This window comes from Bombus vancouverensis, chromosome 1 (assembly GCF_051014615.1).
Source record: "Bombus vancouverensis nearcticus chromosome 1, iyBomVanc1_principal, whole genome shotgun sequence".
NCBI lineage: Eukaryota > Metazoa > Arthropoda > Insecta > Hymenoptera > Apidae > Bombus > Bombus vancouverensis.
Window position 1 is genome coordinate 12,094,041 of NC_134911.1, and position 24,971 is coordinate 12,119,011.

A 24,971-nucleotide genomic window follows, 5' to 3' on the forward strand; every position below is an offset into this window, starting at 1 on the left:
CTAAGAACTGTAGAATTCAGCCAATAAACCGCTTTATAAAACTACAGTTATGAAAGGAAGGTTATTTGAAAAGTAGCCGCCATATCGACTGGTAATCTGCTTTAAAGTGATAATATATATCGAAGAGTCGAAGTCGCAAAGCAGTCGCGGTCCGTCTGGTACTTTTAAGACGAATTTCTTAACATACATCAGAAGCGAATCTTTCGCCGTTTTCGAATATTGGAAAAATAATATGCCGTTAAATTATTTAATATATGTGAATTTAAAATCGTAGGTCAAATAAATAAATACTTTGTTAGAAATCGTCGAATGGCCTTTTTTATAAATTGTGCGATGCGATCACATGGGAAAGGCGAGAGAATGTCAACGATCAATAGTATTACGAAAATGAATTGGTGATTTGGACGTTGAAAATTTTGTGTACAACATGGTGTCCGGGGATCACGAAAGATTGCTGCCTGAACCGGAGAATTACGTGAAATGTTTTTATGATTTGTTCAAAAGTATTGCTGAAGCACAGAGGTGCGAATTGCGTATAACCTCCTTTCACCTTTGTTTACTTGACGCTTTTGGCGGTGACTTCATCTGTCATTTATCAAACTCAATAATTCCAACAAAATTTCTGATAATTCTATTCCTGTTGTCTTTAAATATGTCATACAATGTTATCGCACTACGAAATTATATCATGATTTTTGTAAATGTTTAAAATAACCTAAAATTGTTTGTTTATTAAAGCTGTATGTTAGGTTATCAGTTTGACAGTTCTCAGATGAAGTAAATGACTTAATTTATAAATTAATTTGTGATTGGTATTTTGAATTATTTATCCATTGTTAATTATCTATCTAATCTAACATGATAATATGCAAAAACATATACTTATAGTCATTCATTAAAAAGAATAAACATATAATATATTTTCTTGTTTGTTTTTACAATACTTAATACTTTATAAATGCAAATGCTTTCCTTATAAAAAACTGTTAATAATATATTATTTATAAAGCGTTTTATGTACTACATCATATATTTTATTTTTTAGAAATAAGGAAGAATGGAAAAAATGTAAAAAAAATAAATCTGTACGTAAAAGGGATAAAAAGAAGGTATTATTAACTTTCTCTGATGTTTGTATTTTCTTTTTTTTCCTTTTGTAACAAGTTACTTGTACCTTCAATGTTTACAGATTGACTTAAGTGGTGATTTAAATTACAATAATCCACCAGAAATAGAATTATCCTGCAATGCTTCTGCATTTGCTGTATTTGCTAGCGTCAGGAGTGCTATTTTGGAGAGGCATACTAAAACAAATGAAGTTTGTAGCATACCAAATTATAATCGTCCACCCTCGCCAGAATATTGTGAAACTACTGATACTGAGAGTGATGATGAGGAAAGAATATCAATACAGAGCTTACCAAAGGTAACCATCAGAGTTATAGATTATGTACATTGGAAGAATTATATATGAGTTCAAATATGTTTAGATTGTAGGTATTGGTTTACGAAGTGTTTTTACATTGATGAGAGAAAGTAGAACAATTGAACCTGCTTTGTGTACAAAAGCACTGTCAGCATTGTTGGATGTATTACAAGGACAACTTCCTGAAGGCCTTAAATTCGAACCAGATGATGTTATTGGTAATATACAAAAGTCAACATTTACACATACAAATTTATTGCTTCATAGTGAACTTCATATTACATTTTTTTTCATAGATCCACTTTTTGATCTATTATTGGATCTTGCAACTTCACACGGCCCAGAATCAGCAGCTGCCAATGATGGCAGTCATTTGACCGCAGTCGCTTGTGCATGTTTATTGAGTCTTGTGGTTGTTAGAGGAGATACTGGTCATTTATTGGCAGCAATAGCAGCTTTACTCATGTGTCCAAGAGCATTAGCAGTTCAAAATATTCAAGTAAATCCTTTTCCAAATTCGTAATACTATAGAATATTTTTCTAAATTTTTAGAGATTATAATTTATATGTTGTAGATGCCATGTGTATTAACATCCTTGCAAAGAAGTGTACAAGCTGTTTTACTTGGAAAACTTGTACGGCCAGACTGGATTACATATGGAGTTCCTAAGTGTGCTGAGATTTATACTTCTACGCTTAAGTTACCAAATGAGATAAATAATATAATACTAAATGGACGAAGTTTTGTGAGCGATGGAAAGTACCTGTATCTGCATACATGTAGAGGATTATTGAAGATTGGTAGTGGTCATGGAGGAACTATTTGGGGTCATACATATGTTCATAAAGCAGACTTTTATCCAACAGAAACGGGTTGGCTTGGTTATGCCAATGTTAGTTTAATTAAGTATTAATTTTTTATGCATAATTATATCTATAAAAAATATTCTTCTATCAATTAATTTATTTTAGAACACGCTGTATTTTAAATATACACCGAGAAAACAGAGCGAGTTATTAATTATTGATGCAGAAACTCTTTCAGTTACGGAGATTGCTGTTTTAGAGGGTCGTGATTGGTCATCCTCTGTTATGTTTTCTGATGGTGAATGTTTAGGAATGATAACTGCTGGAAAAGATGTTAGTTTCTGCTTTTGAATTAGTGTTTCTAAAATGTATATTAACTAAAAAACTATATATAAATTTTATGTTTTACGTTTTAACAGGATGGTTTTGTAGTCAGAACAATAAATACATTAAGTAATCCAGTAACAGTCGCATCAGAATTGCCGTTAAAATTGGCAAGAAAATGTGTAGATGTTTTTGGATACGCTGCTTTTGATGAAGAACAAACCACTCATACATTAAATCCAGGCTGTGATGATGAAATAGCTACTGTTACTGCAGGAAAAGAATTTGCATTACTAAAAACTGTATCTGGAAAAGTAAGCAACGTGATGTTTTTTAATATGTCAAAAATTATATAGAGACGTGAAATATACATATTATATTGCATATTAAAGGTTCTATATAGTGGAAAAGGAACTTCCCTTGGTATGAAAAGTAATACAAGGCCTAACAGATGGATAGAACTAACACTTGTAAGGGGACAGAGGTTTGTAAATTTTGCAGCTGGTCATGATGGTCAACATGTGGTGATGGTTATGGAAGATGGTTCAGTTTTATTTGCTGGGACTGCTAGGCGCGGAGAAGACGGTGATAATAGTAAATATATTATTAGTTTATGACGTGAAATTGATAATATGCTTTGGCATATATTTTCATATATCTTTTATTTTTAGACAAAGTTAGACGACAACCTAAGCCAGTTAAACCAAAAAAGATATCAAAAGTAGAAGGGCAGTTTATTGTGGATGCAGCCTGTAATAATGGATCAACTGCATTAGTTACAAGGGAGGGTTCCTTGCTGATGTTTGGCAAAGATACATTGCATAGTGACCCGGCTTCAGGAATAGTTACTGATCTCAGAGATGTTTGTGTTGTTCATGTTTCATTAGGCAAAGCTCACGCTGCAGCATTAACTAACAAAGGACATTTGTACACATTTGGAATTAACAATAAAGGACAATGTGGTAGAGATTTTAATACAGTTCATAGTTCCATAAATAAAGATGTCTCCTCAGTTGCTGTAGAAATAGGTACAGCAGAGGATGAACTTTTAGTAACTGATGAGGGTAATTATATGTAACTGTTATAGAATTATTAAGAAGTTATATAATATATATATATATATACAATGTAGAAATTATATATTTCTAATGTTCTTTAATAACATATAAAAGGAAATTAATACTCTCATATCTGTTTAGATGCTGCTATGGAACCTACTGAAGACTGGGAAGAAACAAAAGGAATGTGTCCACCAGGATTACATCAATGGAGGCATCGTGTTTGCATGGTTTGCACAGTATGCCGAGAATGCACTGGCTACAGTATATCATGTTTAAGCAGTATACGTCCAGATCGAAATCCAGGCCAGTACGTATAGTAAATTATACATATAGTATAAGAAATTAAAGTTTATATTTTCAGGGAATGTGGATGTGGTGAAGGGGATAGTGGATGCGCGGAATGTGGATGCTGTCGCACTTGTGCAAGGAAAGGTTGTACCAATGGTAAAAATTTGATCTGAAATTAATAAACTAATATTAATCAAACATTTTAAAAAATTATTTATATCACATTGTAGGTAGATCAAGTTCAAATTTTAGAGAATATTTACAAAGATGCTTAGGAGAAATAAAGCAAAAACAGAGAACGAAAGCAGGCCCGAGTACTGCGAAGTATGGATTGAAGATAAAAGGTCCGAATAATGAAAGATGTCTGTATAAAATAGATGTAGTGGATATATTTTAAAATTAAGTAGAATTATTATGGTTAATATAACAATAAATTTTATGCAAAGTAGCTGGGCCAAGTGTGATTCAAAAAATTGCTGGAAAAGTGGCATTAGGATTAGGTACTAATTTAACAAATGAGGAAGGTATTAGCGGAAGTGACATTGAACGCGGTGATGCTACAAGAATTGCTAGTATATCACCAGCTAGAGTTCCTATACCTAGTGAAAGTCCTGTGGTTCAAGTATCATGTGGCTTACATCATACAGGTAATGCTTCAAAATGTATATTAAGTTCTTTCAGTAAATTTATAGAATGAAGTTTAACCATTATATTGTGTTACATACAGTGGTACTCTTACAAAATGGAGAAGTTTATACATTTGGTAGTAACATATATGGTCAGTTAGGTGTAGGAGATTTGGTAGCACATGCTGGTCCAGTTCATGTTAAGCTACCAGGAATTGCAATACAAGTTGCTGCTGGTAGCAATCACACCGTTGTACTTACATCAAAGGGGGAAGTGTTTACATTTGGAGCTTATCAAGTTTGTATTGAGAACCATGTTATTCATGATAACAAAAAAAGCAGTGCAATATACATATATATTTTTTTTTACATAGAAAGGACAACTGGGCATAAATTGGTGGAGTGGACAAAATGAACTCTCAAATTCTCCTCCGCAAGTTAGCCGTCGTTCTGATAGAACACAGCCCCGACATTGTTATCCTAATGTAGTTCCAAATATTGGTCCACAATGGGGTAGAAGAGCAACATGGATTGGTGCAAGTGGAGATCAAACTTATGTCAAAATTGATGAAATAAATTCTATTAGTTTAACAAGGAGTACTGTTATGGCAAATAAAAATTGCATAAGTATGTCCTCTTTCGTAAATTATATTTCCATCATTATTACATTGCCAAATGCATCTAATTATAAAAACTTGTTTCAGTTTTAATTCCACATCAAACTGATCATGCAAATTCTTTCAAATGTTTAGTTATAAGCAAAAGAGATGGTACTTGTAACAGTTACAGTGGACCAGATCAAGTTGATTTCAATAATTGTGCGACGTGTTTAGATCCTTTGTATAATGTGATTTGGACTTTTAATCCTATAAATAGTGAAATAAGTTTATATAATATTATATCAACAGAAGCTAGAACAATTCCTGGATTGGAAGAATCCATTTTGAATCCAGGTTTAGCATTACCGGTAGTTTCAAACTGTTTTGTAACACGTTCTCAGGCTGCAATGCATTTATTGGGTTGTTTGGATACTCTTACACAAGCACAAGATGAAAATTTGTCTATAATAGAAGAAGATGAATGTAACCAATCAGCACACGGAAAACCGTGTCGTGAAGATTTTGTTACAGTTAATAGATTTGAAAGTGAGTATAAAAAAGATGAAAAAAGATAAATATTTTTTAATATTTATTTAGTATATATCCTGGGCATCTTTAGGCCATGGTGGTGGTTGGGGGTATTCTGCACATTCCATCGAGGCTATTAGATTTATGTCTGACACTGATATCATGTTAGGAGGATACGGATTGTTTGGAGGTCGAGGAGAATATATGGCAAAAATAAAAGTACTAATATTATAGTCTCTTAATACATTATGAGATATTATGCCAAGAGTTATATTAAAAATCATTTTAGATCTTTGATATTGGATTGGATGGAGGAGATCAAGAAAATGATGGCGAGCTTCTGGCAGAATCTGAGGAAATACCATACGAATGTGGACCGAGACAGAAATATTCTATTTTATTTTATGAACCAGTTCCTGTAATAGCAAATAGATGGTACGTTGCGTGGGCTAAAATTAGCGGCCCTTCTAGCGATTGTGGTTCTGGTGGTCAAGGAATGGTCACAACAGAAGATCAGTTAGTAAAAACAACCTTTTTACTCCAAAGAATGTAAATTTATGATGAATATTACGTTTTTTAATTGTTTCTTCCACTAGAGTTACGTTTTATTTTAAATCTTCGAAGAGATCCAATAATGGATCCGATGTAAATGCCGGTCAAATTCCACAATTATTGTATCGAATTGTTACACCCGATAATCCAACTTCTAATAGGCAAAGAGATCGAATTGAACCCGTTTATATCTTAAAAAGAGATTTCAGCAGAACAGTCACTAAAGTACGTATCTAGTTCTAATATTAAATGCAGAGTAATGTAAATAAAGGTGTTCCTTTTTTAGGAATGTTTCCAATCATTAATATCTCTCCTTCAGTGGAGCTGGAATACATTAAAAGTAACATTAAATGATACCGTGGCTCATGCCACTTCATTTCACGCGCTCCTTGAAGTGGAACGTTTAGTTTACATTAGTAAAGCTAGTTTACGGTTACTTAGAACCTACACCAATGAGATTTATCCTAATCAAGGTATGTAGTGAATTTTATATCAAATTCTTAAGTATTATTTTTAAATAATGTTAATGGCTTGTAGTGGAAAAGAAAACTCCAGCTGAATCAGTACGACTAGCAGAATGTATTGGTGAAGTACGTGCATTGTTACATCAAATTTTATCCGATACTGTACCATTAAATACGAAAAGCAAAGGAAAGACGCGACTAAGCAAAAGTAAGTTTACGTGCAATAGAATTTTTTATTTTAAATATTGTTTTTCATTTTTATAATGAAATAATTTGTATAGGTTCTAGTGCCATAAATAGTAAGATGACAAATAGTATATTAGACGAATGTCACAGAACATTCGTAGCCTGTTATCATGCATTTTATCCGACAGCGTCTTTGAAGTGGACATCTTTATGCGACCTACTATCAGAAATTGACAGAGTATGTATACATTTCGCAATTTTATGAATTAAAGGGTATTTATTATATAATTTACGGTATTTTACAGGAGGAAGGGCAATCCACAAAAGATCGATTGTTATCGGCTGTTTTAGCAGCACTGTGCAATCCTACTATTCGTCTTCGATGTACATTCCCAATTCTAAGTAACATCATGGATAGCAGTGATAGTATAAAACGGCAACTTAGTCTATCCGACAATATGAGCTTACTAATGATAAATTCGATCGAAAGTCATCAATACCCAATTTTAGTCGAACAAATTAGTTATAAATCTCAAGTGGAAAATTCTGGCAAAGAAACTTTAAACTGGTCATTTCGTGATGTTCTTGATAGACTGTTAGATTTGACTCTAGTTCCTGTGAAAAAAAGTCTTTGTAGAAAAAAGACACAATCACTGCCAGGACTGGTACTTCATTGTTGCTATTTGTTAGCGCGAGTGATTGCTGAATTAGCGGCACAATCTAGTGGGAACGAGGATGAACTTCAAGCAGCCTGCGGCAGACTTATATATACTACACCTTCAAGATTTACCCGAGTAAATCAAACAAGATCGTGGAATACCGGTAATGGCTCTCCAGATGCAATTTGTTTTTCAGTCGACAGACCTGGCATCGTTATCGCTGGAGTCGGTATTTATGGAGGTATTGGAATGTATGACTATGAATTAGAACTACTTGATGATGTGAGTATTATCTTAAACTCTCGTATAAAACTAATTGTTTTATTGTCGTAAACATTATCGTACCGTACATGTTGTAGCAAAATAACACAGGCAATGATCCATCTCACACTCAACGTTGGAGTAGTTTGGATTTTACACGAGGATCTTTTGGACCAGATGATTCTGTTAATGATATAGTAGAGTTAAAATTTGATAAACCTGTACCCATTAAGGAAAATGTAAAGTACGCTATTAGACTGAGGAATCGTGGAGGTCGTACAAGTAATGGCGATGCTGGTTTAAGCGTCGTTAAAGGACCTGATGGAACTACGTTTACCTTCACGGCTTGCTCCTTAAGCTTCAATGGTATATTGTTATACGTAAAACATATTGTGTTTCTTTAAATAGGAATAATAACATATATTATCTTTGTAGGTACAACACAGACCAGAGGTCAAATACCGCACATACTTTATCATTCAAATCCCCAAGACTCTGACGGTCAGCATACAAGTAAAGCAATGGCTGAGGCACAAGCAAGGAAATGTGCTCTTGCTATGACAGCTACGATTATTCAAAGATCAAACGAAATTTTTACGTTAGCGAGGGAAAGGGCGGAAGAAATGGTAGCTACTGAAGTTCTTGGAAATGCGACATTTGTGACAACTCTTCTACCATTGGTTATGGCACATATAAGTCCTCTGATTACATCGGACCCTAGGGTAAGACTAACAGTCTTGTATTTTTTTTTAATTATTATTATTTTCCGTTCCAGTTTTAACAAATTATTTTTTTTATAGAGTGGTGTACAAATTCTTACTTTAATTCAAGAAATGTTACCCCATGTTGCGGCACTTAACTTGCTGTCTGCAATGGGATCGTCTGAAATATCCCAAGAAAGTGAAGCTCAATCTCATGTTTCCACACCCATTACTTCTAGTCATCATTATGCTTGGCTGGAAAGCGATCATCCTTATAAACCTGCTACCGTGTCTCACTATAGGGTCACCTTCCCAGAAACGGTCAAGTGGTTAACCATTGAATTCACACCAGAATGTGGCACAGCTCAACCAGAAGATTATTTACAATTGTATATTCCAAACATAATCTCTCCTTCTCTTAGGGGGTAAGCATAATTAATTCATATCGTCCACAAGTTTCACAGCGAAAAACAATTACGTAATATCATCTATTTTGTGGATATATATATATTTTTAGGATAGGCACATCAACAGAAGATGTACCCCTACATTGGCCTGTATTGCATAAATTGAGTAATGTACCAAGTCAATGGCCTCAAAACGCGATCGTATTACCAGGTAAGCGATCGTTTTGCAGAATAATTTTAGTTGCATGCTTAATCGATATCAATCGATTTATTTATTATTTCAGGAAATGAAGTTATGTTTTCGTTGGAAACCGCTTCTGATTACATGAGGAACGACAGAGCAATTACATACGGATTCAAATGTCTGGTTATTGGATACGACTGGATAACATCGGGAAATGGTTTGAAAAACTTGGAAATTGAATTATCATTTCTTGGTGGTGCCTGTGCCGCGAGTCTCATGAAGAGAAATCTTCTGTTACCGCCCGTGTCTCGTATGTATTACTTATCTTAATCGTAATAATATTTCTTTCATATAATTCAGAAAATTAACGTTTCTTTCCGTCATACATACGTAGTTTGAAGTATACAATCGTATTTGACAATTGTTTCGTTACTTAATGAATTTGACTGTACCTTTTCAGACGAAGAAGTGGAAGAGGATTTGGAACTCATGCAAGAAACTGCAAAGAGGATTTTCTCCGTACATTCAACGTTACTTGGACGAGGATTCGCTCTAGCTTCACCTCCCACGGTCTCCCAGGCGCTCGACGGTGTGCTTCCATTCAGGTAAGTGCTGAATCGTAACGCTTCATTTTATGCAACCAGTCGCTAAAGAACTGACGTTAAAAAGGAGTAATGCATTTATTGGTAACATAATGTCGTTCACATAATACTATCAAGTAAAACGAGTAAAGGAGATACGAATAAAATCCTTCGTTGTTAATATAATAGAAAATGTTTGTTTATCGTGTTACTTCCTTTTCCGTGTCAGTTCTATCGAAACGTTCAACTAGAACTGCGTGTCAAACAGCGAATCGACTGATGGATTCATAAAAAATGAATCACCTCCGTTGAGTTCCGGTTATAATTGCTTTATTGAAACGCAGCTTATGAATCGGTGCTATTCTATTACGGAAAAATTAATCGACATGGTAGCATTCATGTTTGCACGCGAGCAACTGAAAATAACCGATGATCGATTCAATGACGATATATCGTAAATTTTTTCATAAACACGTTACGTGAATTCGTATCTATAATTACGCGTAAAGAGAAAAAGGAAGCGATATACTGAAGTAGGATATGTGAGATATATTTTAGGAATATCAGGTATCTAATTGATTGTCGTGTACTATGCATCAACTTCATCTTTATTATCTCCTCGTTATCGATGGTACGACGTCCTTGTCAATGTAAAACAAATTATACAATCGGCTGTCGTTATATCACAGTCTCACGATAATTACAACTAAAATGTCCTTAGAAAAACTTAATCTTTCATCAAAGTACGATAATTGTACTTGTATATTCGCGCGTGCGCTCGTGGATTTATACGCGTGAATACATATAGAGCTGGTAGTTGAGTCCAGCTTCCATTGGACTTGCGCTACTTCTTCGCGCGCGATCTCTAATTGGGCGTGCTTGGACGAAGCTCAAGGTAACGACGGGAAGGTCGCTGAATAATCTCGAGAAACTCAGAGAGAACCAATTTTTGCTCGACGCTCGAGGATAAAAAGAAACAACGCTGCAAGAGTCGTTACGTGTGGAGCAAGTGGTGGCGATATCAATAATGCATGGCTAACACGTGCGCGAGATAGCTGCACACGCGATGCCACAGAACTCCGCTTACGGTACTACTTCGGCATTGTACTTTAAAACGCAAAACGGTCCATTCCAACATCGAACGAATCGTCTTTTACGAGTCGTTCTCGTTCAACGTAATAGGTATACCGCGGCGTTTCTTCGTTTTTCGAATTCCAAAGGCTACCTTTCACCTCGTACCTGCTTCTTGTGCTCTCATCTTCGACGAGTAAAATACCACCGGTGCTTACCTTGATGAAATAGAGAGGACGACGAATTATATCGGGTCTATTAATCACACTGGAAGCGGTAGCTCGAGGAGCGTGGAACGATACTTAAGCGCGACAGTCGGTTGTGGTTTTACGTTGAACGTATGCGCGCATTAGTCAGGGACTTGCACGCTTTCGAGATTAGCGAGGGAATTCGTAAACGCGAATCGTTTGCCTCGTGATGAATCGATTGGGTTCGCCGAGGGTGTCCCTCGCTGCTCGTTTATCAAAATTAGATACCGATCGGAATGATAACAATAACAACAATTTATTGGTTAAGTCCAAAGCTCATAAATAAAACATGTCGCAGTGAAATAATACAATAAATTAACGAATACGCAAGGATCGGGTGGGGAGAAAGGGTTTTGAACACTTGAGAAGAATCGAGCTACGCTCGTTGTTTGTTACATCGAAACGGAACGAAAATTTTCTCGTTAATGTAACGAGCTCTAGTAATGTAAGTTTCGTTGATCTATGACGTGTAGATAACGTAGATTACAAGATTCGATTATCTCACTTCATAGTACGCTATCTTCGTTCTCTCTGCGCTTAATAGTAATATCAGATATATTCGCATATCGATTCATTATTTCGTATTGTCAAGGGGTGTCAGGTAATATCTTTTATTGTGTTACAAGCATAATTGCGATTAGAAACGCAATTAGAATCGAAGTAGGTAGTACAGTGATTGGGCTGGGAGGAGGGGCGTTAAGAGGGTGAATAATTTTGGTTCTCGGTTCGTTTCGAACTCACGAATATTCAGCTACCTTCTATTTCGTATTTTCTCTTTTGCTTCGAGGATCGAACGTGTCTTTAAATGAATTATGCACGAACTCACATCTGTATAGGGATGGCACTGGTTTCCGAGCGAACGCGCGATCATCGTTAGATAATTTGTCGGTTGTTGGTTCACACAGCATGCATTCGCTTGAAACGTTGATCAACGCGCGACGCGGTGCGTCGACAAGCGTGCTATCGATCGATAAACTTAAATACGACGAAGTACGAAAGGTCGATCCAATCGCGTATCTTACACAAGTCAGCGAGTTTAGGATTTGCCTTCGATCGCTCTCTTTTGTACACTTTTCTCGTCTCGTCTCCTGTTCTTCTTTCTCGCCTCCCTCTCTCTCTCTCTCTCTCTCTCTCTCTTTCGTTATCTCTTTGCCTTTTTTTCCTTGCGTGTATCGGTTCGTCGAAGCTCCGTTCCAATCTTCGCGAAACGACACTGGCCCTCTTTTGGAAGCTACTTAACACGATAAACTTAACTAACAACGACGCGCCGATTATCCATGCACGTGACCTCGATCGTGGAAGAGAGGAAAAACTCTTAATTGTGAAGAGGAACGTGACTGCGTTCAAAGAGGACGAGAACGAAGAAGAGAGAAAAAAAAATGGGAGCAGGGTGAGGCGCGTTGGATAATTGGCGTTCGTTCGTGATATGTAAATTATGGAAGCTTACGAACTGCCTTGTACTAGGAGGATAGTCGATTAAATTGAAAACAAGAGAGATTCGAGATCGATATCTCTCGTTCTATTTTCGTTTAGACGCAACACGGCTCTGTCGATAATAGTACGTGAAAAATTTCTTCGAGGAACCTCCTTCATAGAGGAAGTGCGTTGGATCGCGTTCTTCGTTAGAAGAGTTCCGCTCTAGTCCTGAACGTTAACGATCACCATATACATCGATCACTATACGCGTGTTACACAAACTCTCCACGACTCTCTTAACTCGCACTGAGAAACCGGTGCACGTGTTCGTCACACATCGTTGACCAGCACCGGTTTAAAGTACATCGTCTTGTCCTGGTCCGGTTCACAGCTTGTACACGCGAAAACGGCTCGAAGTGTCGGACCACTCGAATTCTTCTTCGACTTGAGCTACCACGGCCCTCGTCGTCGAGCCGTGTGAAGGTTCTCGTTACAATTCGGTAGTCAATGGTTCGGCCTTCTCAACGATCACGTGAAACTCGGTCTCCCTGTAGAGCCTGCCATCGGGCACGACCATCGTTATCCGGCTGTCGACCGGTGCGGCCGACGAGGCTGCTTCTCTGCCGATCACCCCGTTCTTCTTCGACACGACGTCAGGTGCGTTCATCGGCACGCTGGTCCATTTCTTCCTGCTGTTTCGACGACGCCTTCTGCAGCACCAGATGATCAGACAGATGAGCAGTATCAGTAGCACGAGTAAGCCCGCGATGATCAGGACGAAGACTAGTATGGATCCACCCAGTGAACAATGTCGTGTCTCGTATTCGATGAAACTCGTTGGCACCCCGTTCACTTCGCCATCGGAGCAAAGGAACGTTTCGGGCGTTTCGTTGATGGCGTCCTGAGGCGATAACGTACGGGGTAGTCCGGTGTTCTGTTTGGTGTAAAACCTCGAGTAGACGTTCGTGTAATTGAGAATGTTGTTCTTCCATATGGGCAACATCTGACAGTCGCACGGTTGATCGACCAAGAGGTTGTCTAGCTCGAGACGAAAGCTACTCCGGTCGAACATCATCGAGCCCTCCTCGAAGTTGACCACGCTGTTATTCTTAAAGATAAGGTCGTGTAGGTTGGTCGGTAGGGAGGAAGGTGGTGTTCTCGCTTCGGGATCCGCTCGTATACCGAGAAAAGCACCTATCGAGAGGCTGTCGAAGCTGTTGTTCTTGATTATCACCGGCCCCCTCGCGGTCACGTCGAAAGCCTCGCTTTCCAAGCTCTCTACGATACAATTTTGTATCGCCACAGTCCGTGGACTCCTCACGATGAAAGCTTCGCTTCTCACTGTACCCATTTTCACACCGTCTAGCATGAAAGTGTGGTAAACCTCGATATCGTTCATCGTCCTACTGGGCACCTGATCCCCGAAGCTACTACCGATCACGTGCAGGTGGCCCACGTCGAACTTCTTGAACGCTTGTGCCTCGATGCTCTCGATACGACAGTTTTCCAGCTTCAGCTTCTCCGTGTGTACCAGATTCGCGAACGAGAACGCGCTCAGCTGGCCGATCCTTACATTTTCGAAGATGATCGCTTCCACGTCACCTCGAAAGACGAAACTCGGTATCGTGTCGATGCTGCAGTTCCTCACGGATATTCGTGTGCGTGTATTCTGCGGGGACAGCTCGAAGCTCTGTCTGACTAGGCTTAAGTTCGCCACGTTGATCAGGTCAACCGCACGGAGTCCGACCATCGAGGCTAGGCTCGAGTTCATCAGGATCACGGACGAACAATTGCTCACCGCTATCCTGCTGGTGTGCGGGCTCAATCTTTTGTCACCATCGGTGGTTAACACCAATTCCTGAAATCAGACAAACGAGGTTAATCAGCACGTTCGGTTTTCGATCGTTAAAAATTTCTACGATTAGGACATTTTCTACAATTAGAAAATTCGAAGATGAACGTAGAAAATAGCGAAGAAATGAAACTTCTCGCGCAAGCTCGTGCAATCCGTTGCACCAGACGCGGGCTCTTAATAAAAGGCTGAATAGCTGCAATTTTACGTTTAACCACCCTAATCGTTGGGAACACGCGCGCGACTATAGTGTCGCACGCCCTTAGCTATTAACCAGGCCAATATCGTTATCGTAATCACCGGCTTAACTTTTCCGTAGTTGGCCACCAGGGTTTTCCTATTTTCACCGGTAAACGTCGCTACGAAAATTTTCAAACCTAATGGTACTCGGTCACGGATGCCGATGTTTTGTACTTTTTCTCACGTCTATCGTGATTTTTATACTTTCTCTGTAGTTTACTCTGCCATTGAAATGCTTTGTTATATATTACAAGTGGGCGTTCTTCGTTGACACTGTTTCATCAGTACTGTTTATCGATGCACGTTCTCGCTTTGTGTTTCGTATTCGTCGATTCTCGTCGATGAATAACAAAGCATCAACGTCCAGCGAATCGTTTCTCGAGTTTGTCTTCCTTTAAAAAGATACTTTTGCGAGGGCACGTTCAACTAGTCGGAAGCACGCTAGGAAAAGCGGTCTTGGAAAAGGAAAGAGATGGGTAATTCGTCGATGGATAAACGACCTCGTTAACTCAGATGCAGGCGCGTCGTTTTTCTACCGGTTATTTGCTCATTCATTTTGCGTTTTTATTAATTCATTTGCACGCGGCTTGCAGAGCACGTCAGTGTTACTGCAAACGAAGCGTACTCGATGCCACCTGCCACTTTGCGGTTCCTTGTTTGTTAAACAATCGATGGCGAAATGCCACGCGCATACCTGCTTGTGTCGACCAGCGGTGGAACTGATCCAGATATCGTTCGCGTACACTGACTCGATTCGTCGGATTATCGCGTTTTTCCTCGCTAACGAACACCTGATAACGAGTCGCTCGTGGAAAGCGCTGCGCGTTCGTTCCATCGATTGCCCGATGATTCAACGAGGTTGTTCTTCGCGTAATCATAGATTCCACGGAAATCTACGCACAGATAAACGAATTATCTTAGCTACGGTACGTTCAACCGCTCGCAAGTTTCTTCTACTTGGAATAATTCGTTGGAATTTCTTGGAACAAAGAGAAGGAAAACAAAGTTGACAAGTTCGATGTAAAACGATTGTAAAATAGTGTGCCGGAGTTTCGGCAGAGCGACGTGTTTTGGTAAAAAACGGTTGAAGGCGGTTATTAAGCCACGGACGAGCGGAGGTTGTATATTATTCAGCGGGTTCGCGGCGAACGAAGGAGTTTCGAGGTTGGCCACGACACAAGCGGTGAATGAAGGATGGAAAGAAGGCCGTGCGTGGTGAATGGGGAAAAAGGAGGGCGCGAAGCGGATGAAAATAAAGAAGGGCCCGGCCCACGTAGTGCGTCGTCGATAAAAGAGAAACCTTTGTGCCCCTTTTGCTCAGGTACGAACGCGGGCACGCGCGTTTCTCCGTCTCGCCTCCGATGCAATCTCTCCTCTCGTCCCTTTCCGTCTGTCCGATCTTTGTTCCCGTCTCATTGTTCTTGGTCAATTCCCGACACACAATCTCCGGCCATAGAAAAGATTACCACAGCCGAAATACTTGTCTTCGCGTCTACAGCTCGTTTTTCACGTTCGAACAATTACACGCTCGTCCAGCCAACGTTTTCGTTTCCGTCTCTCGGAGTTTGCTCGCCGTCCATCACAGTCCACAGAGGGACAGACCTCTCTTTTTTCCACGATTTCGTCGCTGTTGAACGTACAAACGTGGTTACAATGGCGTACCACGAGCTTGCACAAGCCTCTGGACACGCGCAACATGGAATATTCTCCGCTTTCCAAAATGCAAATTAATAATTAGGAAACGATTCGAGCGTTTCAATGGATTCCACGAGAATTTAAATTTTGTTTTCTTACGGCCTTATTCTCCCGTGAGAAACGAAAGTTACTGTATAGCGTGGAATGGGGTTGAGACGGGAGTACCAGGAGGAAACAACGACAACGCGGTATTCCTGTTTAACGTCTGCTCTTTATTCTCTCGGCTTAAACCCCCATGCGTATCTTTCGCGGCACGTAATTCTATCGAGCGTAACCTCTCATAGTCTGCAGACGTTTTCGAGTATCAAAAATAAGCATAAAGTACGCGACTGCTTAGCGTCGAGAGACTGTTTCTCGATTACACCGTTGATACCTGATGACGGGTTGAAACGTAAATTTTCGCCAATTAATCCGTAGCTTATTCTCTTGCCACGTTCGACGAATCGATTTTAGAGAAAAAACGGTCATCGAGTTTAATGGTACGCGTCGTCCCTCGGGTGTTTACCAATCCAATGAAACAACATTGAGCGTAATTTTAATTAGAAAACGCATCGAGTGCGAACATCGATTAGAGACGCGTTAGGGACGTTAATGAAATTATACCTGGCAAGGGACTGTTTCGACGATTTTCGACGAGCCACGCGTATCGGGGAACAATTACTAAGATTATTCGATGAAACGAGACTGAAAACGAAATTGTCCTCATGGAGGATTAAATTCGAACGCGTTCTGGTTTTTCGATTATGGAATCGTTAACAGTCGTATCGTAAATCGAGCTTCCTCGCTAAGCAGGAGAAACAAAAGGGAAAACAGCGAGAGACCATTGAATGCAAAGACGTCCTTTTACAATCTGTAGAGGATTTATGCGAAATAGTTTCCCCTGTGAGGGCGTTATTACTTTCTGCCCTTGTATTTTATTTCTTACTCGCTGCTCTTTTTGCTTAATGTAAATGAAACGCGTTTTTAATATAACGTTCGTAGAAACGGTAGAAATACGAGATGTTCTATTAGTCGAATAACGAACACCTCCCATTTTAACCATCCACCGCGGTGGTATGCATTTTCTCTATCGGGAAAGCGCTTTGGTGTTGAAATAATTTCCTTTCATCTGTGGTGGGCGATTAAATAACAGGTCAATGGCTTGGTAATCATCGTTTTCGCGAATCGACGGCGAATTCCACCGGTAGGTTCCAGATGGTTGTTCCTTTTTCTACGGTTTGGTGCCTCGAGACAGTTTCCGCTATCGAGGTTCCATTTTCCAAGTATTTTCATATTCGAGCGCCTTCTCGTAAATGGCACCCTTACGTTCTCCTCCCTGCACCCGCTCAGTGCTTACGGCTATTACTTTTACGCGCCTCACAGAGCGCGGCTCGCGTTCTTTATTTCGTCCTTTCGTACCTTATTTCGACGTCTCTCGTTATGGGAAATGCGGCCGAGTTTAAGGCTGTACCCGCTAAAAGGTTCCCTCGATTATTTACCGTAGCGTCAATTATTCAATGCCCGCCGGCGGGCTTGACAACTTTATCCCCGTTGACTCTCTGCCATCGGAACGCACGACTGGAGGAGTGTTCTCTTCTCGAAAGTAAAATACCGTCACGCCTGTTTCAAAACGAAGCTATGTAGAAAGAAAAAGAAAGCTATGTAGAAAGAAAGAGAGAAGATAAGACATTTCTATCGTTTCCTAGACGATCATGGAACGTCGAATTTCTTTTCCTCGATGACACAATGGGCCGAGCTTTTTTATCCGGATCGTTGGTATCGTCTTGGTTCGCTCGTGTAAATACGAGCTTGAACGTATTACGCGAACCTAATGATTTTACGTATTACTCGTACCGGCGAGCGTCTCGTTGCTAAGGCTGCCAAGAAGCAGATAATGGGTCTGAATAAGAAACTCCAATGAGCTCGGCGGAAATGGGAAAAGAGGAACAAGAAAACGAGACAGAGACCGGTAAGGTCGGACTCGAACGGGGTAAGGGAGAACGACAGAAAAAGAGAGAGAGAGAGAGAGGAAGAGAGACGTCCAGTCTCTCTCGATATATTCGTAGTCACGAGTTGACGGCGCGACAAATTGGCTGAGCGTGTTCGTGAAATGCTGGCTGTATTATGCGAAATCCACGGCAGAACTCGCGGTCCCGCTATACGTTATAGAAGTTGCCGCCTCTTTTTCTTGCTTTCTGCTTTTTTCTATCCTCTTTCACCACCATTTTCTTCCTTTACTTCTTCTTCTTCTTCTTCGTTGTTAGCTAAGGTTTTCCTGAAACGAGTTCCCTTCGCGGAATACATTGTGTCCTTTTGCGAGCAACGTTTCACCCCTTTTACCGGCAAGTTGGCAGACAGCGCGCGAAAAGGTGCCGGCTGGCTCCGCTCATTTATTCAACGGCCGAGTCGATTTGAATTCTCCTCTTGAAACTCGTTGCTAATTGGTCTCCTGTTACGCCGACGTCTCTATCAAAGATATCTTTGAATACCGCTGTATTCTGTCGATCGTAAATCGATGCCCCTGATTATCGACAATTCTAAATCCATTTCTTGCTTGAAATTCGCGTGGAGCGACCACGTTCTTCGTCGAATCCGGCAGCAGTCGTCTGGATTGTCCACGACAGACCAGGCGATCATCGATGCCGATGATATTCGATCCGTAATTTATCCGACCCACGATCGACCACTTCCTTTATTCGCGCACGCGACACGAGGCGCCTACGCGAGTCGCGATCGCGACTATATCGCGAATTCTCGCAGCAAGCATTTTCACGCTGTATCAACGGGAAGTAAAAAATGCGAGCTCCGATCTACGCGAAACGTTCGTAAGGTGTCAGTTTCGAGAATTTACTCTGCTGGTAAATATCGGCGGATCGAGGATTCATATAGATTCAACTATCTATTACGTAACATTTAATCGTGCCGCTCGAACCAATCCAGTTTATGTATCGTCGCCGATTTCACTCGGATTTAAAATTCACCGAGCTCTTCGGAGCTCGTGGAAATTTATCGTTTCGCTGGTAAATCTTATTCTTCTACGACTTCTTTTTAACATTCGTGGAACAAATGGCGGCACGTTCGAGCCGATTGGTTTTCACGACGTGTAACCGGTGTTTGCTTCCCGCGGACATTTCGTCACGGACGAGAGCTTTACGGATCGAGTTTACGGCATTGTGCCTCGGACTGTGGCACGGCGCGCGGCGTAATTCTCCCGTCGCGTCGCTTGGAAACGTACCGACCTGTATCCCCGGGGATAAAGAACGCTTTATCTCGGCCCATAACGACGCCGGGATGCTTCCAAGGGCGCGCGATAAACGAAACTTCATTGTGTACTGGAATTCGTAGGTGTAATAATAGGTGATTCGAGGCGGGACCTTGAGACAACTCCTCCTCTCAATAACATACGACGTACATACAAGCTATTTCGATCCAGATATATCGAATCTCGCGAGCTTCTTTCCATTCTTCGAAACCGTCTTATTTTCTTGCGTGGTTTTTCATTTATTTCGTCAAAAATACGATATCGAGGATTCGAAGTATGATTACGATCAAGCGGAAAATGTAAAAGAAAGCAGGGACAGATTTAACCATGTTGTTCTCTTGGGATTCGTATAATCCTAAATGGATGGTATGTACATCTGGCGAAAGATATCACTAAAACGTAAATACTTTTTAAATATTTGTTTTCGGTGTTCGATACAATGTTACCAACTTTTTATATTTCACGCTTTTCACGAATGAATTTTTACTATACTCTGCGAAATGAAGAAGAAACGAGGAGAACAGCAGGTTTAAAGGAAGAAGCGGGTGGTGATGGTTTCCCTGGAGAAAGGTCTTCACGTGACCGCGATCCGTCAAGAGCGGCTGTCATTTTTCCCAGCATGTAGCATTTTTCCCAAGGTGGGGGCTGTTACCTGAATCAGACCGGTGTAATAAATATCGGAGAAGAAGGGCGAGGATGAAGGGCGGGGTGGAAGACGGGTGGGAAGAGGCCGCGCACCTTACCTACCTGCCAGCAACGTCTGGCCTGCGATTTGCGTAAACACGCTTTAATTTATGGAGGTTTTGCTCTGCGTGAGCTGGCCGCACCGCCCTCGCAATTTACGCGGGAACCCCTACGCGCCTCTGAGATTAGCCTCTCTCCCTTGTCTTCCGTTTTTATTTTGACAACCCCTCGTTGCGGCGTGCTTTATATTTCTTCCTGGGGCTCGGCACGCTTTTAGTCGAGGGGTGGCTCCGGTGGAATCGACGCGATGATGGAACGACGATCGGATCGCACGTAACTCGGGTTCCGGCCGCGATAACGACCGTTCGTGTAATTTATCCGCTAAAAAGTCTCGTGCCTCGAAAAATCGAGAGCGTTATACACACGGCCGCTCTCTGTTGCGTGCAGACTCGATTTAGGTCTTTATCTTTTCCTCGTTCGATAGTTTAAGCCATCGCGGAATAATATAGCACGGCGAGGAAAGAAGATGTTGCCGGACCCTGATGTTGCATTGTCTGCGATTTTTCGTGAGATAAAAACGGCTGGCTGCGGTATATCGTCGAATTCGTGGGAAAGAAGGGGAGTAAAATAGGGAAGCAAGAGAGAGAGAGAGAGAGAGAGAGAGATCGAAGATGGAGGACGGAGGGATGCAGTAAGAAAAGATTCGAGACGACGATTGGCCCGGAGAGGACGGCTCTCCTGGGCCAGAGGCACGAAATGAAATCGACGAAACGAAAGGGGCCAAGTTAAACGCGATGAGCTATTTCGCGCCAGACCGAACAGGGAGAGAGAAGTTTCTTTCTTCTCGGAGGGTTGTGAACGGCGCTCGCCGAGATTTAGAACGACCCGCGTAAACTTCGCTAGTCCCTACGAATTCCTCTCCCAGGACGTCTCTCTCCTTTTATTCCCTTCCACGATCTCGACCGTGTTAGGTGTATATTTCTCGTACGATAAGATCGAGTCGCGTTGTAACGTTAGAGAGATAAGCAGAGTTTCTTAGGCTACGTCTACGGGGAACATACCTCTCCTTCCTCTTTACAGTCGCAGGTCAGCCTGCCGTGAGGATCGCAGAAGCATGGAGGATAGTCGCACCTGTTCATCGAATTGGTTAGGGCACCCTTGAACAAGCCACACCAAAAGAGTCCGAGGATAGCGCTTCCCAACACGAATTTCGTTGCTCCCATTTTGCGCCTCGGCTCACGTTCTCGATCCACCCTCTTCTTTCTTTTCTCTTATCCTCTTCTCCTCTCTTCTCGTCTTCTTTTATACCGTCTTTGCTCCCTTTATTTTAACCAGTAGCCTCTTTTTTTCACGCGTTTACACTCAGTCCGTACTAGCTGATTCTACGTCGAGTCGACTTGGATGCCGTCTCGACATGTTTGCGTCTTGGATTTTCCACGAATCCAATCACACCACTCTCCAGAAAGCCCCCCCTTCAACGATATATAGCGTCGACGTCGAAACACAAATCACACGATGATAGTCGGCGAAAAGGGCGGAGAACGCACTAGTCCCGTGTCGGGTCTGACACGCCACGCGCCACTATGTAATTCTGTCGGTCATATTGCAGTCAGGATCATAATCTCTCCTTCTGGACAACTTTCGTAGATGCTTCACTCCGAAAGGTCGTCATTCGAGCTGTCGCGAGACGGTTCCAGTTCGACTACGACGTCATCTCCGTCGTTATTTTCCTTCGTTCGACCGGAAACATCCAATTACACCCACGATACCGTGCAACATCGTTCAGCATCACGACCAGTTTCCACGGATTTTTATACTCCCATTCGACGTTGTCCGAAATTCCAGCTGGAACGATAGAAAAATGGTGAAATTCTTGGGTGGTTCTAACGTCCCTCGCCTGCTCTCTCTCGAGAAGATTCTACGAATTTTTCTCTACTTTCTCGTCGACGTGATCCGATTTGATAAATCGAGCCACTCTAACCCACAAGATCGTTATCTCGTTCACGGTACTGCGTCTACGTGAACGAGAATTCCCTCTATTACGTATTTTGTTTACCTTCTGGCCGATTTTTATTCACCGAACGAAAAGAGAATAACACGTGCTATCGTTACGACAGTGAATCACAGAGGCGTGCGTCGCGATGAAAAATCCTCGTGATCTCGTTACTCACGACTACGCTATAATCTCTCTTTAGCTTTCCTTTCTCTCTGTGTACTCTCGCATGACTAATTATAAACGTCTCCCTACATTCCGTCGCTATCGGGGACTTTGACGCGTCGCCTGACTGCGCGTGTCGTCGTGTTTAAAAACTTAAAGAATCTCGACCCACGCGAGATCCTTCTTCCTCGTGTCAATCGTTGCTGGTCGATCGTTCTTTCAACGTCGTCTGTTTTCGTCTCGAAAAAAAGCAAATGAAGAAAGAGATAGAAAAGGAGGAAGAAGGAACAGACTTCGGAGAATCTAGCAACGTTTCAAGAACATAGATTTGAGCCATACGAAACAGTTGCTGGCAAGTCCAGCCGAACTGATTTACGTTTGAAAACGCATACGCGAGGCCATTATTCTTTTACATATGCTTGGAGCGAGCAAGTGGCGCGCAACTTCTCTCCTGACGGGATTCGGTGCTCGAAAAGCACGTGACACGCGTGCACCGAGCTGGCACACGCTCGATACACATGCCGTTTCAAGTTAAACATTTTGCCCTTCGGGGAACGCGAACGCGATTACACAGTTACGCTGTACTTCTCGATTGCTCGAGCGCAGCCTGATGCAGACTAAATTCACCGTTGCTACGTTCTCTAACATAGAATACGACATACAACAGCCCCTCCATTCCACTTCGATTCCAGGGCAAATACAGTAGAATCTCGTATAACGCGATCAGGAAATTGCTAGCGCGCTTTCGTATAACGCGATCGCAAAATTCCTTAAAAAGATTCCATATATGTATACATATGTGTGTATGTGACAATAAATTTTGGAGGTGGAAGGGTATCTTGTTTAAACAAGGACGGTATTTGTAATCGATTCGCTGCGTTTGATCATTGTGCTTTGCTGCAAATTTAAGTCGCGATATGCATGTCGAATTGACTCGAAAATTAGAGTTATGTAATAACTTTTGCACGATAAAGAGGACTTTATTGTAAGTATTGCGTGATAATTACTTTTACACAGAGTTAGTCGTGTTGCTTCAGAAAAGAATTTATTCGAATATTTTCGCTGTCGTTATAACGTGGAATGGATATGGTTTTACCGTATTCCACTGTCGTATACGCGTTGCCGGATCGTGTAAAAGCGCGTCGAGACGTTTGCTTGTAATTGCTATCGTTCGAGCGTTGCGTAATTGCGTGGATCAAACTGTCGTGACACCGAGTCTCCTATCTACTAATATCAGCTTGTTTACAAACGTATGTATGTATATTGCGCGGAATTTTTGATCTAGTTTCGAGGAGGTCGTTCAAATACGTCTACTCGTTATCGCGGTGAAACTTTTTCAACTCTCTGTAAGCTAAATTCTGTTTGGTTGTGACAGAGAAAGGATTACAATTCGTTATAGATTTTTACGTTAGTTTGGAATCGAGAAACTGATAATTAGCGTGTGACGATTGTTCGGTTACGGTACAGTGATATCCTGATAGAATATAATAAGTTATAGGTGAGTGAATGGAATAAAATTTTTTACCTATAGATATACAAGTCTGCGTATCATCGATATTACGAAATTAATCCTTTGACAATGTAATAGAGTAACAAAAAATTCGTGTCAGATCGTGTCAGAAAATGAATTACATTTTAATACATTCCACTTATCACGGGCAATAAATTTCAATAATCGCCTTACGTGTAATAACGCTTGAAACGTGAAATTTATAATGCTATATTTGACAGCTTGTTCAACTCTCTTATGTTATACTATGAAAAGGTTAACGATATTTGTCTGACTTCCTTTTCATTTAGCTAGTTCCATAGAAACGATCACTGTTCTTTGTGTTTCTCGAATACTCGCTACGATCCTTCGCTACCGAGTAAAAATTCCATCGAAACAATACGAGCGTGGGCGTATCTGAACGATCTTCCGGTGAATGAACGTATTTTCAAGAGTGGCGCGAAATAAGAAAAGATGCACGGATTATCGAGGTAGCGGCAAATAACCGTTCCCTTGCTTCGGCTCCTCGGTGAAACGACTGTTCATTAAGCCGCAATTTCGCGGCATTCTCGAGACCCGGTCGGCCAGTGTCGCGCGAACGCACGTGTCACAGTCTCGTGTCCGACGACGCGGTCGCTTTTAAATATTCCAGTGTTTAACGAACGAAGAACCAGCGTTCCTTACTCGGAAACACCGTTAAATCCTGGCAGAGTAATCTTTTTTTCTTCTTCGAAAATAAGTTGAACCATCGACTCGTATTCCTCAACACTCACTTGTCTGGTAATTCTGCTCGGAATCAAAACTACTCTCGGGATGAGAGATCACAGGCTTAGTATAGTCAAGCCGGTTGTACGAACAGAAAGATTCTTCAGAGAGAAAAGGCAAAGCTTGCGCTAATTCGGCGCGAAAACGGCAAAGAAAGTTCGTTTGTAGGAAGGTAGCAGGCGATTTTAATGAATTAACTTTCCATTCGTCGAGCGAGAATACAAGGCGATGTAGAGGGGTTGGATGAAGAGAAACAGCGCATCAATGGCCGTGAAAAGGGTGGCGCGAATGAAAGACGGGTCCGATTCGAAAAGGTCGGAGAAGAATTTTTCCGCGAGCTTGACTCCTCTCGACTGGCTGTGCTCTTAATTTCTTCCGGTTCTTTCTAGCCCTCTCTCTGTCTCTGTCTCTGTCTGTTTTCTACAGGCCGAGCTTTACGGCGATATCAAAAACTCGAG

The 24,971-nt window shown here is 41.2% G+C and overlaps 2 protein-coding genes across 4 annotated transcripts in view; one reads left to right on the forward strand and one right to left on the reverse strand.

The window, feature by feature from the left end:
- Positions 1–116: 116 nt before the first annotated feature.
- hiw (MYC binding protein highwire) overlaps positions 117–24,971 on the forward strand; it is a 261,195-nt gene continuing 236,340 nt past the window's right edge. The window contains exons 1-30 of the mRNA XM_033327432.2: positions 117–522; positions 1,046–1,109; positions 1,190–1,426; positions 1,491–1,644; positions 1,723–1,925; positions 2,002–2,319; positions 2,399–2,566; positions 2,653–2,871; positions 2,950–3,151; positions 3,229–3,621; positions 3,757–3,925; positions 3,980–4,062; positions 4,137–4,268; positions 4,356–4,553; positions 4,634–4,830; positions 4,907–5,159; positions 5,237–5,677; positions 5,751–5,878; positions 5,949–6,175; positions 6,256–6,436; positions 6,498–6,684; positions 6,749–6,883; positions 6,957–7,099; positions 7,167–7,802; positions 7,880–8,147; positions 8,217–8,503; positions 8,582–8,907; positions 9,000–9,100; positions 9,174–9,383; positions 9,534–9,678. Of these exons, the coding sequence (XP_033183323.2) occupies positions 428–522; positions 1,046–1,109; positions 1,190–1,426; positions 1,491–1,644; positions 1,723–1,925; positions 2,002–2,319; positions 2,399–2,566; positions 2,653–2,871; positions 2,950–3,151; positions 3,229–3,621; positions 3,757–3,925; positions 3,980–4,062; positions 4,137–4,268; positions 4,356–4,553; positions 4,634–4,830; positions 4,907–5,159; positions 5,237–5,677; positions 5,751–5,878; positions 5,949–6,175; positions 6,256–6,436; positions 6,498–6,684; positions 6,749–6,883; positions 6,957–7,099; positions 7,167–7,802; positions 7,880–8,147; positions 8,217–8,503; positions 8,582–8,907; positions 9,000–9,100; positions 9,174–9,383; positions 9,534–9,678 (6,500 nt within the window). The 5' untranslated portion in view covers positions 117–427. The remainder of the gene's footprint in view (positions 523–1,045; positions 1,110–1,189; positions 1,427–1,490; positions 1,645–1,722; positions 1,926–2,001; positions 2,320–2,398; positions 2,567–2,652; positions 2,872–2,949; positions 3,152–3,228; positions 3,622–3,756; positions 3,926–3,979; positions 4,063–4,136; positions 4,269–4,355; positions 4,554–4,633; positions 4,831–4,906; positions 5,160–5,236; positions 5,678–5,750; positions 5,879–5,948; positions 6,176–6,255; positions 6,437–6,497; positions 6,685–6,748; positions 6,884–6,956; positions 7,100–7,166; positions 7,803–7,879; positions 8,148–8,216; positions 8,504–8,581; positions 8,908–8,999; positions 9,101–9,173; positions 9,384–9,533; positions 9,679–24,971) is intronic.
- The window catches only part of LOC117153415 (uncharacterized), a 117,017-nt gene continuing 102,290 nt past the window's right edge, over positions 10,245–24,971 (reverse strand). The window contains exons 1-3 of one of the 3 annotated variants that reach the window (XM_033327444.2): positions 22,158–23,199; positions 21,163–21,946; positions 10,245–14,247 (exon numbers count right to left, since the gene is read on the reverse strand). In XM_033327444.2, the coding sequence (XP_033183335.1) occupies positions 12,880–14,247; positions 21,163–21,324 (1,530 nt within the window). In that variant the 5' untranslated portion in view covers positions 21,325–21,946; positions 22,158–23,199 and the 3' untranslated portion in view covers positions 10,245–12,879. Of the gene's footprint in view, positions 14,248–21,162; positions 21,947–22,157; positions 23,200–24,971 lie in introns of those variants that run through there. The other 2 variants (XM_033327443.2, XM_076619540.1) reach the window with 2 other exon arrangements.